This window comes from Melopsittacus undulatus, chromosome 11 (genome assembly GCF_012275295.1).
Source record: "Melopsittacus undulatus isolate bMelUnd1 chromosome 11, bMelUnd1.mat.Z, whole genome shotgun sequence".
NCBI classification, from domain to species: domain Eukaryota; kingdom Metazoa; phylum Chordata; class Aves; order Psittaciformes; family Psittaculidae; genus Melopsittacus; species Melopsittacus undulatus.
The window spans coordinates 5,259,823-5,273,721 of NC_047537.1; the positions used below are offsets into that span (position 1 = coordinate 5,259,823).

The following is a 13,899-nucleotide window of genomic DNA, read 5'->3' on the forward strand; positions in this document are numbered from 1 at the left end:
AGTCAATCAGGTATAGAGATACCTGTAAAGTGGTACAAATTTCCAGTGATTTCAGTATAACTAATATAAATAATCATCCTTGCTCTTTCTGTTGTAATTTCCCACCTGGAAGATGGAGATGATACACAGAGGTGTCATAAGCATAAATGTGTGAAAGACGAACTCCAGTACAGCAGAAAGTGGTCAGGCAAATATACTGGAATTAAAAGCTGTTTCCAAAGGGAACTCCTTTGATATGCAATAGGAATTTTGTATTTAGTAGTCATGAGGGATGAGGGTGGTGATTTAAACACGTGGGGGCTGATGCATGCCTGCATTACTCTGTTTTCATGCTCATTTAGCTCTGATTAAAGTGGAATTACACTGGCAGATTATTGGGGTTGCACAATAATAAATCACACTTCTTTGTCTGCCCTTGACAAGTACAAGCCTGTAGCATGTGAGCAGCACAGAACCTGGTCCTTCAGGAAGCCTTGCAATGGTTTTATGCTAGATAAAATAACTTGGCATGCAGTTTTTATGTATGAAGCTAGGTGTACACCCTGCGTGCTCTTCACACATAGCCTATGTGTGAGAACTCCTCATGCTGTTTCAGTTCTTTAGAGCTGTTTAATGAAGTGAAACTCTTCCTAGTACTGCTTCTCTGTTCAGCTTCCTGTATGCTCTTGATCTTAGTGTGTCCCTGCTCTGATGTGAGTGACTCTCTTCTTCAGCCAGGATCTTGCTAGCTGCTTCAAAGCTGAAATTTCAGTTCTATGCTACACATGAAGGTCATGCCCCATCCACCTTTTCTTCTGAGGTTATGGAGGCCAAATGCATGAAACTGAATTCCCCTTCAGTACATGAAGCCACTCAAATGAGTTGGGGATTGTTTCAGAGCTGTTCAGGGAAAGAATTTGCTTCTGTGGTCATTCTTCATGCCACCCAACTTCACCAGAGCCTTGCTTTGGGATGGCTGTGGAAGTTGTCAGGTTTGAGCTTGGGGCCCGGCAACATTACAAAATTGGGTCTTTATCTTGCTTGTCTGTGACAGAGAAAAAGGAGATGATCCCAGGCATGTCAGGAGGGGTGTTTGGGCTTTACTTCGTGATCATTAACAGGTAATACATTTGCAGTTTGGAAATGTACTGATAAGTTGTTCTTCTCCCACCCATTGCAGCTGTTGATGGTTGTGGTGATAGCTCTGAAGCAGACCAGTTCTTTTCTATAGGAGAGAAAGATACCAGCATTTTGATTGCTCATCTGGGAGAATCTGCTGCTCCACATTGCTGCAGCTGCCAAGTTACTCAGCATGCTTTGTTCTATTAAAAAATCCATATTAAAATAACCTAGACACTGGGGGGGGGAGTTCAAACCTTTTCTTGGGTGGTACTTACATGAGCAAACATGGAACCAGTGCTGCGCAGGCATTCAGAATTCCTGGTTTGGTCTTAAGGTCTCACAGGAGATAGCTTGGTTTAGGTATCCTCTCAGTGCTGTAGTTTATCTGAATAGGAATTCTAGGATTAATTCCTGGGGCAATTCTGATTTAGATCTGTGGTCACAAACTAAGTGTGACTCATGGTCTCCTCTGGCAGCAGCTGCTCTCTGTAGTTGTTGCTCATGTCAGCTTTGCTAAAAATGTCTCTGGGAGTCATGAACTATCCCTCTTATTACCAGTGCTGCTTTCACCTCTACCTACACCTCCCGTTGGGGATAGGCTGGCTCCATACAATTGAGCATGAAAGTCAAGTACAAGCTAAGAGCTTTGCTGCAGACTGGACTGGTGCAGCCCTGGGATTCTGTGGTTGGGAGAGAATTTACCTGATGTCAATACATTCCATTTTGTGTTGGGATAGAAGGGCAACAGGGAATGAATGCATCCTTATGGGTCTGGTTCTTTATGGTGGAGTGTGTGCACCCTCCCCGTGTGTGTTCATGCAGGGGAGTGTACGTGTCAGAGAACTTTCTGTTTCTTGTAGACTCTCAGGTGTTGATGAAAAGTAAATAATTGGAGGAATTCTGCCGCACTCATTCATTCTGAATAGCTCCCTGTTCTGCAAACAGCCCTGTGGTTTCCAGCAGGATTCTCACAGCATAATGCTCCATGCAGGCGTGGGACAGGATGGCAGGATACGACCCCATCAAGCGCACAATGGGTTCTTCCCTGTTGCATTTTGTGCCTCAAGGTCCTGGAGTGTGTGGAGCACAGATGTGCTGTGTGCTGCAAAGGTACAAAGAGATACTGCTGCCTTCCAGAAATGGTGAAACAAAAGGCAAAGTGGGAAGTAGGAAGAGGAAAAGAGAGACAAGGAGGGAAGTGATTTACCAAGCTTCAAGTTGAAACTGAGTTTTCCCCAGCTTTTGTTCTGTGAATAACCCACTTCTAGTTCACTGCTTCCTGAATGGAGTTAGAAATATACTTAGTTTTAACCTAAGTCTAAGGGTATACAAATTAAACAAATAGTTTTGTTGCCAGGTAGAAGCTTTGCTATTTATGAAGAGCTATTTATGAACAGAAAGAAAATTCCAGTGGACATTTATGGAATATTTATCTATTTGATAAATGCATGGCACAAGGATCCAACTCTGTTCTTACAAGATATTTCAGCTGTATTTCATGAAGTCAGATGGTACTCATAGAGTGTTAAGTAGCAGCTATAAGAAATGAAGGAATGTAGAAAACTGGTTAGGAAAGATCATAATAAATTCTGTGTCTTCTTATTGTTAGTTGGTTTTCCCCGAACTGTAGTACAGATTTAATGAAACCATGTTAAATATTTGTACTTATTATCTAACTGTGCAGTGAAGGACTGTGCTGAGATGGAAAAAGCAAGTGCTTATTGCAGAAGCTTCCAAAAAAAATCACGTGGGAAACTAAAACCAATATCCCATCCAGCTGAAAAGGTATCATATGAACTTTGGGTTTAGCAGGGTTGAAGTTGAGACCACTGGACTTAGTATTCTGCTGTTCCCAGTTTTGAATGGCTACATTGAACTATAAATTAAGAGTTCAAATAAATAAATTGGCTTCTGTTTACTCCATGCAGGATTCTGATTGGGAACCATGATATGGTTGCAGACAAATGTAGTTACCTTTTCTGCATATTAGCCTGAGTATTGCACTGCAGAGCAACAGTCTGTGGGAGGGATGAGATGAGAGATGTATTTTATGGGCAGTAACATTTCCTGCTCAGTGCATGACTGTGAAGAGCCTGAGGGTGAGAGGGGTTGAGCATGGCCACATGTATTTTCCCGTTTGTGCTCAATCCAGCCAGCCACAGATGTTGACCTAAAATGAATGAGCAACAAGAAAGCTATGCTTGTAAAGCATACCTTAAATGTGTGTGAATGCTGTTAGTCCAGGGCCAGAGGTAAAGGGTACATGCAAGCATGTTCAGCTGTCACTTTCGTTAATAACATTCATTATTTTATACATCTGGTGCCAGGCTTAATCTGTATGTGGGGCATATATATTTACATGAAGGCTATATGGAAATGGCTAAAAGGTTGCAGCAACTTCAGCAAGAAATATTTCCTTGCCGGTTAGCTTGTAGACTTCCTAGTTTTCTTATTGCTGCAAGAGTTGTACAGGAATCATAGACCATTTCTAAGGTGGGAAGAGACAGCCTATTGAGATGCCATCTCTTGATTGTGTATCAGTGGAAGAGAAGCTTTGTACAAGACTGGGAAGTAGAAGAGATGGAAGCTTGCGTAGCACGAGTTGTCAAGATACTACAAATACTACTGTCACAGTACCCTCCCAGTTTGTGCTAATCACTATTGCTGTTTTGTCACATCTTCTAGGAGGCGTGAGCATCTAGTTCTGGTTGTTTGTGCAACTGAGCTGGTCTTTGTCTGAAGCCTGAGATACTTTGGTCTTAGTGGTATGTAACTGGAGTTTGTCTGGAATGCTCCATTTCAGGAAACAATTCAAGTCAAATGAACACCAACCTTGAACAGTGTTCATATAATCTGCTTCAGATTGGACCTAATCAATGGGTAGATGTGAACACTGAAGTTCCTATAGAAGGTTGCAAAGGAGAGCAGTTACCCACAGTATAATGTGGCACTGATGAACATGGGTGAAGATAATGTGTTTCATGTCAACGTGCGCAGGACTCTTATGCTACTCTTATTGCAAATGAGAGTGATAAGACCTTACTAATATGTTGCTATTCTTGGAGACAAAGATTTCTTCTGAGGAGACTGTTTCCTGTCTTTGCAGCTGGGAAAAGAACATTTGACAAGGCTTTTTGCAAATGGAGCTGAGAAAATCAAGGGAGGAAAAGAAGTAACGTTCTCTAATTTCCGTCTCTGGTTTGCGTTATCGCTGGCCGTTATTTTAGGAGTCACTTGTAACAAAAACGAAGATAGAGTTTGAATTGGAGGAGGTAGTAGTTCCTGGGAGTGTGTTTATATCGACTCACTCAAAGTGAGCTGAGAGTGACAGTTACAGAAGTCAAATTGTAACTGTTTTTTCACTGTGGTGTATGATCTAGTTTGAAAACAGAAACGAGAATGAAGCAGCCTTGTCATAGATCTCTTTTCTGAATGTTCTTAAATAGGATGTTGTCAAATGCAACGTATGCTATGCATAAAAACTGTACTTTCTGTCTAGTCATAAACAGACTGTAAATGTGTAAGTTTTAAGTTTAACCATGTAATCAATTGCTTTTTACTTCCTTAAGAAAAACCAAGCCTGTCTTGTTTCAGCCTTTCTCAAGTGTTTCACGTGGTCTGTTTTTAATTCAACACTGAAGCAGCCTGGTTGTCATGCTGGTAGTCTTACCTGCTTCAGGTACTTCTTTTATTTAAAACCGCCCAGGAATTCCTCAGCAGAACTATTGGACTGTATTGTCCTTTAAGAGATGCTTTTAACTGCATCTTGCTTTTCTACTGTTCCTCTAAAAGGTTAGAAAGATGAGAGACATCTAACAAGTGCTCCCAGAGCTGTGGGGCTGTGTAAGGTTTGTAGAACTATCCCACTGCTGCTTACTGTAATGGTGTTGGCGGTGACAGGCGCTGGATTGTAGGTACCTCACTCACTGCTCACAGTGTTTTGATCAACATGGGTGAAATCAGAGCCTAACAAAAGTCAATGAGAGTTTTGTCTTTGCACAGCAGGCAGGATTTCTTCCCAGCTGTTGCAAGCACAGCGTGGTAATGAGGGGAGCACACCCATTGGTATGGCTGGATTTAAAAGGGGAAAGACTCACATGTACAGTGGGTCTTTATGCGGGTTTCCTGCTCTTCCTAAAACTTTTCTTCCTTTACTGTAGCTGAGTATTCCTAGACCTGGGACGTTTTTAGACTATAATTCCCAGAGGCTTCATAAAGCAACTTATTACTGTGCTGAAAATCCCTCAACTCTTAACTTTCATAAGATTACTTAAAAACTAGATTATTGGGTCTTATCATGTGGGCATAGAATGGATGGAGATATCCAATTAAAACATGGCCAGTTACGGACTGTTCAGAGCACCGTGCTGTAACACTGGGATTAAAGGACAGTCATGGTCATGTAGCCAGGTTGATTTTAGTTTGGGTGATGCTGCAGTCGTTTTTAGTAGGTCTAATTGGATAAAATGTTTTTCAGGTAAATCTGGAAGGTGGTATGGTGATTGCTAGCCAAAGACTCCAAAGTACAGATTAAAGGTTGATTTAGGAAGGTTGAGTACCAAACACGCATAACCCCAAACCTTTCACTTTACTGTGTTTTTAACATGTGCTTTGAACGGCATGGATGTGGCTGAAAAGTGCAGAGGAAATCACAGCATGTGAACAACCAACACCACTGCTGCAAGTGTCTTCCTGGCACACTTGAAGTGTGATTCACTGATTTAGTATCTTGCTCATAATCTGAGGTTTTGAAATAGCCTGATCAGGCTGTATCAGGTTAGGCATTTGCTTGGGGTGGGGGGGGAGAGAAACAATATTCTGTATTGTATCAACTACTCCAAATTCATCCCTGTGTGCTGCTGAAATGTATGTGACTAAGAATGGCAGTTTTCCATATGATTTGCTAAACCCATTTGTCATCTTTCCATTTGCTGAGTTATGAGGTGTCAAAAAAACTATTATTTCATTTAATTTTAAAATAGAACTTGCCTCTTGGTACTTTATGAAGGAGAACCTGATCTAAGTTATTTTTTCCTTATTTTTTGTGGAAGGGGAAGGAAGAAAAGGCTGAAAGGACACGGGTTGTTTAAGAAGATTCTAAAGGAAATGAGTTTGCGGAAGTTGAAGATAGTTACAGGGTCTGAGGAAACTGGAGGCTTCCTGTATGACTTTGAGCAGATCACTTAGCCGTGCTGTCTCTATTTTCTTACCCATAAGATGGGGTACTGAAGAAATACAGAGAGTTGGAACATCCCATTTAGTTGCTTTATATAAAAATGGATTTTTGGAAAGCAGAAATCCTGCTTTGAGGGCAAAAGGTTTGCAAAAGTAGAAGTGCTCTCAGCATATATTACGTATGTTATTGTGTGTAGCTTTATCTCATAACAAGGATAGATATGGGCTAACACAATGAGAATAGGGAGTAATAAATATAGAAATTGGTTGAACTAAAAAAAGACAGTATTGCACTGAAACCTCCAAACTGGAATGTGCCTGTATTTATCAGACTGTCACTTGGCATCATTGCCTCCCTTTCACTATTTGATAACCTTCAGTAATGTCCATTTTACATCCCAGTGCTCCATTTCTGTAAAAGATCATTTCTTTTTCAAAAAAGGGGGGGAAAAGCAGGAAAATATGGTAAAATCTGATGAAGATGCAGCCACACTGCTCGGGCTTTCTGCTTCTCTCATATGTACTTCCAGCAGCTTGTAGGGTTTATTTTACAGGGAAGACAAATTTGGAAATAAGAGAGCAAAATGACATTATTAACTACAAAGTGGTTTAAAAATATGAATTTGGGATAGTCCTGTTGTCTGATATGCTTTTGATTCTCATCCTTCATCCCATATTCAATTGTGCTCTGTTAAATTAACCTGACATGTTGTTTTCCTGCGGTTTATGGGTTGCTGACAGTATTAGGTTCCATGCAGGCCAGCTGTTCCCAAATGAAGTCCCTTCCTACACTCCAGCAAAATCAGAGCCAGTGAAGAGGGGAGGACACAAGGGAAGGTGGGGGGAGGCAGGAAATGCACTGTGAAGGCAGCCAACTCATTTTACTTGCAGCTTCACTGCTAAAAGACTTTCATGAATTCCATGCTCATTAGCAAAATGATGAAAAATGTAGTGTTAAATTACAGTTGGCTCTTGGGACTGGTTTTTGTTGCTCCTTGGGACTGGTTTCCTCAACTCTAAGCAAGCCTGAAATGAGTGTTTCAAAGCCCCCCGGCAAGGAAGATGCAGAGTCTGTCACATGCAGAGTTGAAAGGAAATAGGGAGCTACAAAATAACTGAAATAGATTTGGAGCCTTTCCCCACCACCCCAGCAGTTTTACAGTTAGGTCTGTTTAAATTTAATGCTCTCATGTGGTGACTGAGTTCTTGGAGAAGCCAGAAAGCGGCTGAGCTGCTCCAGTACCATCTGGGTGTATGGCAAAAGGTGTCAGCGCCCAGCCGCAGCAGTGCCAGGCTGTGGGCTGCTGCACGCACTCCCTCCTCAGTAGGCAGGAGCAGAGCCAGGGCTGAGCATGGCATGTGCCTGGAATTAAAAACATCACTGCCATTGTGCCTCTCTTCTCTGTTTTGTACAGCAATAGACACTGTCCAGAAAGCTGAAGCTATAGAGTGCCCATATCTTCAACTGTATGTGAGCATCTGTCCCTAACAGCCAGTGTTTGGGACTACATGCTGTAGTATTCAGAGGGCACTGAGGGTGGTTGTCTGGTCTTGCAGGCATGTTGAAGGTGGTTGTGATTTTTAAGGCAATACAAGTCTGTTGGATGTAGCGTGACAGAGAACTGCAGGTCTGGGGCTTTTTGCTGATGTGCCTCTCTTTGAGCCAGGAAGGCAGCTAGGAAATGTCACTGGTGCATTTGCTCCAGCAACCTGCCTCTGATAGGAAAGCACAAGGGGAATTTTTCCTCTGATAGGAAAAATCTGTAGTGGAAGATGCAGGAAACTGAGTACCTGCCAGTTAAGAAGTGCTTGCAGGTACATTCCTGATTTTGGCAGTTTGTGGCAGGCTACTATTAAGTTGGAGCTGATCTACCCTAGCAGACTGGTGGTAATCATTTTGCTTAAGATACATCTAATGTCTGACTACATGTGGGTTTGATAATGTGTGAATGCTAGCATGTTCCAGTGGGATTATCTGGTAATACCAGGTCTTAATTTTTCAAGTTTACTGCGTGAAGCCATACCTGTATTTGAATATAGCATCCTGGTTGCCAGTAAATAATAGGGCTTTCTGCTGTACACATCTCTCTCTGTCTTTGTAGTTTGCCATAGTATTCAGTTTACAAGGTGGCTTGTTGGGAGTAACCTATTCTAGAGGTCAGTTGGGGGCTGCATTGACATTCCTATTTAGAGCTGTGTCATTGACTTACGTGGCGATCTGGAATGAATCGCTTATCCCGAGGAAAAGTGAGGCATATGGAAGATAGAGGGGTTAATATCTACTGCATACTAGATTCTCTGATGAAGAGCATGGTGTAAGGGCTAAAAACTGTTATTTAAACCAACAGCAATTAAGAGTCTTGCTCCAAAAAGCAAGTCAGGAGAAGTTCCTTGTGGAACTGACGTATATAGTGCACATACATGCACCCCCACTGTGTGGGGATAGGAGGGTTTGGGGGGGGGGGGGGGGGGGGGGCGCAGAAGACCCAGAGAACTGAGCACCTCTCAAGAGAAATTAATAGCTGGCCTTGCATGTGCAGCCAGTGATGAGGAAGAAGGTTTTATGTTGAGTCTGAATGGAAATCAGGAGAAACATCAGTTGTTAGAATGTGCCAATCAAGGGCATCTTGGTAAATGCCATGTAAAGAAAGATTTTAATTTGGTGCTGGCTTTCAGAAACCAAAGAAACAGTCTTCAGACGAAAAGTGCTTCAGATTTTGTGGTATGGGAAACCAGTAATTATGAGATACAGTGAACAATGCAAGGTAGAATTGCTAAAGGGATTAATTAGCCTTAGTCTAACTAACCATTATAATGGATGCAAATATACATCTGCAGCCTGCTGAGACATCAGATACTCATCATACACCTGCTCAATTCACCAGCGTTGCAGAACACAGCTGCCAGAAGCATTGCTGCTTTTTTTCTGCAACTCCTTGAGCATAATTGACTGTTTGTTCTTTTGTCATTCAAAATGTTTGCTTCTTTTTCTAAACAGCACTTCCACGATGGCAGAAAGGCACAACAACATATTGAAACTTGCTGGAAACAACTTGAAGCAGTAAGTGGAAACTTCCTTAGATAGCACATTTAAGTCATTTTTATACTTTTTTCATAGAGATGGTTCTAAATGTTATATTTGGAATGGCAAGGGTGTATGGATAAGAACTGTAGAAATGTGATATTTAAAACTCCACTGTCTTAAATACCCTGGTAGGCACAAAAAAGCTTGGTTTAATAGCACATTTGGCTTTCTGTGGGATTTATGTCTATCATGAGTAGCATTTCATTTGATATGACTTGAAAAGTGTGCTAAGCATTGCTGGAAACGTGGAGTCCCTGAGGGTGCTGTTCAGCTGTAAGCTGAATAGCTTCATGCTGCATGAGGAAATGGAATGCGACCATCTCTTGAGTGAGATGCTGTTTCTCAAAAGTAAATACATTGGAGTTGTCATTGATATGATGAATAAAAAGTGAGACTGTAAGTGGAGGGGAAGGATAAAGAAAGGGGACATCAGAAACCAGAAGCCTGACTTGTAAATGTGTGGATCTTATTAACTCCCTTGTGCATTATAAAAATGAGGGAGTTAAGTGTAGGGAGGAAGTGATCTTGCCTACAAGAGCAGAAGAAATGCCAACAGGGAAAACCACGAAATCCTAATGATGTTGGTAGAATTAAGCAGCCTGAAGAAACAGGCTAAACTGACATACACATTAGGGGCAGGTATTGATTTCAGGTAGATTTTGGTATTGTGTTTCTTTCCCATAACAAAGGCTTTTATTTTTCCTTTCCAGAGTAAAAGGCGCTTTGAGCGTGATTGCAAAGAAGCAGATCGAGCACAGCAGTATTTTGAGAAAATGGATGCTGACATCAATGTTACAAAAGCAGATGTTGAAAAGGTAAGTCCAGGGGTGGAGAGGCTGTTTGTAAATAGATTTGATGGGTTTAGCTCCTCACTCCTGGTAGGATAAACCCTCTGGGACTTAATGCTTCATGTACAGTCTGTAGGGTAATTAGAAATAGGGAGATCTTTGCAGAGGCCTTGATTTGCATAAAAGTTCCAATGGATACAGTCAGTTTTCTTCAATAGGTGATATCCAAGTTTAGCTGTTGTGGCTCTAAATGAGTTTATGCAGAATAAGTTTTATCTAATCCCAGATTGTGACACAATTGAGTTTGGGGGCTCTCTGGGGAGTGCTTGCAGTTACCACACATTGTCAATTGCTCTGATCCAGGTAGAAGTAAACTATTGCCTTTTGAGCAACACTTTGAAGATGTCCCGATGTCACTGATTGCAAGGAAGTGTGACCAAGATTGTTGTTCCTGGTCCTAGGTTCACAGCAGGACACGTTTTGATGTTATGCAGGATCTTGGAATCCGTGCTTGTCACAGATGGCATGTAGCTTTTATTTTCATTTCTCAGTTGCTGCCTGGTTGCAGAGTCCTTTGTGGCTTTTATACATTAAACTGGTGCTTAATTTTAAACATGTATTGCTGTTTCAGCATATCTGTCTTGAAATATTTTCTTTCTTTAGTTTGATTCAGGATTGGATGTGCAGAAGGATGCTTAAAGTTTAAGTGTTGAAGTCCAGTGATGTATTTTGTAACTGACAGAAGCAATGGCGAGGGAGAAAGTGTGCTCAAATTGCTTCTCTTTGGCCTTACACATCCACTCAGAAGATGCTGTAAGGTAGATCAGAAGCACCACATTACAATATGTAAGGGCAATTTTGTATTGAGTCATCTAGGTAGAAAATAGCCAGAACATTTGAAAATGTTTGTTTCTTAAGAAAAGCCAAGGAAAAAAAAGCTGAAGCTTAAAATATAGCAAACATTTTGTTGCAGGGATAGGAAAGGACACTGAATTGTAGGTAAGGAATTTGTTCCAGTCCAGTATAGCCCTTGTAAAATGGAGTTTTTGCTCTTCGAGAATTGTTCTTCATTCTATTCTCAGTTAACTCCATCCTGGGAAGCTATCAAATACAATGCTATCCTATACATCTATGTGATCTGAAGATGCTTCTAGTACCCTGAGCATCCAGGAGTTAGCAGATAGCATCAAGGATGCTGTTAAAAATGAGGACAGTAGATGAATAAGCAGCTTAGAAAACATCCCCAAAGTGCTATTGCACATCAAAGGAAAAAAATACCTCTGTGGCCTTGTAATTTGCTTAGCTATTAGTTGTAAATTCACCATGCAGATTTGATCCTTTGTTGCCTTCTGTGTTTGCCGGGACACTTCACAGATGAATGAAGGCCTGTTACAGATATAACACCACATGTGGGTTTTTCTGACAGAGGAGGATCATCTCTGCTTTATCTGTATAAAGTGGTTTTAGAATACAGGGTTTTTTATAGATAAAATTAGGGCTTGCCCTAGATTCTTTTTCAAAGCTGAGGCCATGTCAAAGGGAAGCAGAGGCATGAAACAGAGGCCTGAGTTTCCTTAGCTCTACATCCTTTTGTAAACCTTACCTTTCCGGTAAGAGTGAAAGGCTGTGTATTAGCAACCTGATAGCATTAAGGAAATTCTGGGAATCAATCCCTACCCTGGTGTGGGGGGAGGAAAGAGGCTTCCCTTCCCTTCTAAATTTCTCTAGCTTTTTATTATATGCATTTGTTAGTTATTGTGAAATGAGGCTTAGTGGTATCTGTTGCAGTTTTGTGCGTTGGCTAATCTCAGGAGAAGGCATTGGTCAACTTTCCCATCAGCGGGGTAGATGGAGAAGGAAAAGGTTATCAAAACGAGTGGAATGTGAAATAATATTACCGAACAGAGAGAACAGTGTTTTCCAAGTGCATGTGTTAGGCTGGGTTCATCCATGTCAGGCTGTGAATAATGCGCTTTCTTTGCTTCCCTCTGCCCGTGTGACTGGGACTGCTGTGACATAACTCCCCAGTGCAGAATAGGACATTGTTGGACCCAGTGCTGCTGCCAGGGCAGTGCTCACCAGCTCGCTCCAGGGATATGCAGAATATGCTCAGCTTCCAATGGAGCAATATGATGACTTTCACCTCCTCCTCCTATGGCAGAGGTTCTGATGTCTCTTGCCCCTTATGGGTTGGCTGCTGCACTCCTGCTCTTGAAAGCTCCCAAAACTCTGTCTGGCCAGGAAAGCAGACAGTTTGGCTGTGTTCAGAGCCAGTGCTATTCGCTTTGGCGGAACAAGGCGCTCTTCAAGCAGTGGAATCAGTTGCCCTCATTTCTTCAGCTCAAGATTGACACCTTGGCTGCTTTAGCTTGTACCTGCAAACATGAGCAGACACTAGAGCTGGGTGGTTTCTTTGCATCTTGCATTATAGAGTAATGGAATTAAAATTCTGCAGTGATTACAATGACCCAGGCAATTGAAAGAATATATAACAGCAGTTCCCTAATGCACCTAAAGCTAGGCTGTATGAGACTCTGAAGTGCTGAAGTCTCAACATTTCAGTCCTTGTAGCCTTTGACAAATGTAGCAGCAAATGCTGTGACAGAGCTGTGAACTACCAGCACTTATTATAGTCTTGCCTGAGGGACAACTCTTGGTATTGGTTTGCTTCCTCCTAGCAAACTGTTGCTTTCCTCCTTATTTCTCCAGGACTGTTTTGTGCAGGGCCTTGGCTGTGTGCTTAGAGGCAGGGCTGGATATGGAATATGGATCCAGACAGTTCCTGTAGGACCATCTCAGATTCAGTATGCAGAAGGCACGTGACTTATGTGCTGCTTTTGTGGCCAGGATGGGCTCAACCATCTTGCAGCCATCCAGTCTGGTCATTGATCTCTGTGAGAGCAGGATGTTGAGTTTTGTTTCCTCCAATCTCCTTTTTTGGTGGCAGGAACATGGAGCAAAGGCTGTGATCAGTCTCTGCAATGGTCAGGCTCCTTATGCAGGAGTCACAGGAGAGTGAATTTGGGCCCCTGAGCTCCTTTCCTAGGTTTGCTTGAACCTCTTAAATCACTGGCAGCTGTTTGCAGAGAGATGTTGAACTGCAACAGAAGGTGCTGTTTTTGTCAGTTCAGTCTAGCGAAGTCTGGGTAGGAGCTTACTGGGTCACAGAAAGCTGTACTGTGAAAATAGCCTTACAAACTAAGTAAATGCTTAGTAACTAGCAAGTTGCTGATGCCAGTACCGGGAAGCCTCGTAGGTATCACCGTAAGCATCAGCGTCACTTGGATCGTGGTGGGATGTGAGCTTTAAAGCTGTTCTCATTCAAAAACCACAGTGGAGCTGCTTCAGTTTTTTGACCATTTGGGGAAGCAGCCTGTGACTCCAGCACAGAGCTGGTGTACATATAAGGAAGCGCACTATTGTTTGTTCCTTCTCTTTGGAGCTGCAATTACTAAAGAGCTGACATCTTTATGGGGTAATGTGGTACCCGGTGGTGCCTTTGCAGACTTCTAATAAGGAGGAAAAAACCTCCCAGCACTCAGCTGGGTTTTCTGAAGGTTTATTTTCAAAGTAGACCTCGACAGAACCTGTTTTTAAAGGGGAAGTGGCTGAGGCCAACCATGGGAGGGGGTGAAGGCTTTGCCTCTTGATTTGCACTGCGGTTGAGGGGGAGACCAGTGGTTTGAGGTACCTGGTGTCAGCCATGATCTGTTGCTTTGCTAAAGAGCAGCACAGCTGTATTGGTGGCGT

At 42.2% G+C, this 13,899-nt stretch overlaps 1 protein-coding gene across 13 annotated transcripts in view; it reads left to right on the plus strand.

Moving 5' to 3' along the window:
* Window positions 1–13,899, plus strand: part of FNBP1 (formin binding protein 1) — a 96,402-nt gene that overhangs the window by 39,654 nt on the left and 42,849 nt on the right. For all 13 annotated transcript variants that reach the window (XM_031046447.2, XM_031046448.2, XM_031046445.2 and 10 more), the window contains exons 5-6: window positions 9,275–9,337; window positions 10,072–10,176. In XM_031046447.2, coding sequence (XP_030902307.1) covers window positions 9,275–9,337; window positions 10,072–10,176 — 168 coding nt within the window. The remainder of the gene's footprint in view (window positions 1–9,274; window positions 9,338–10,071; window positions 10,177–13,899) is intronic.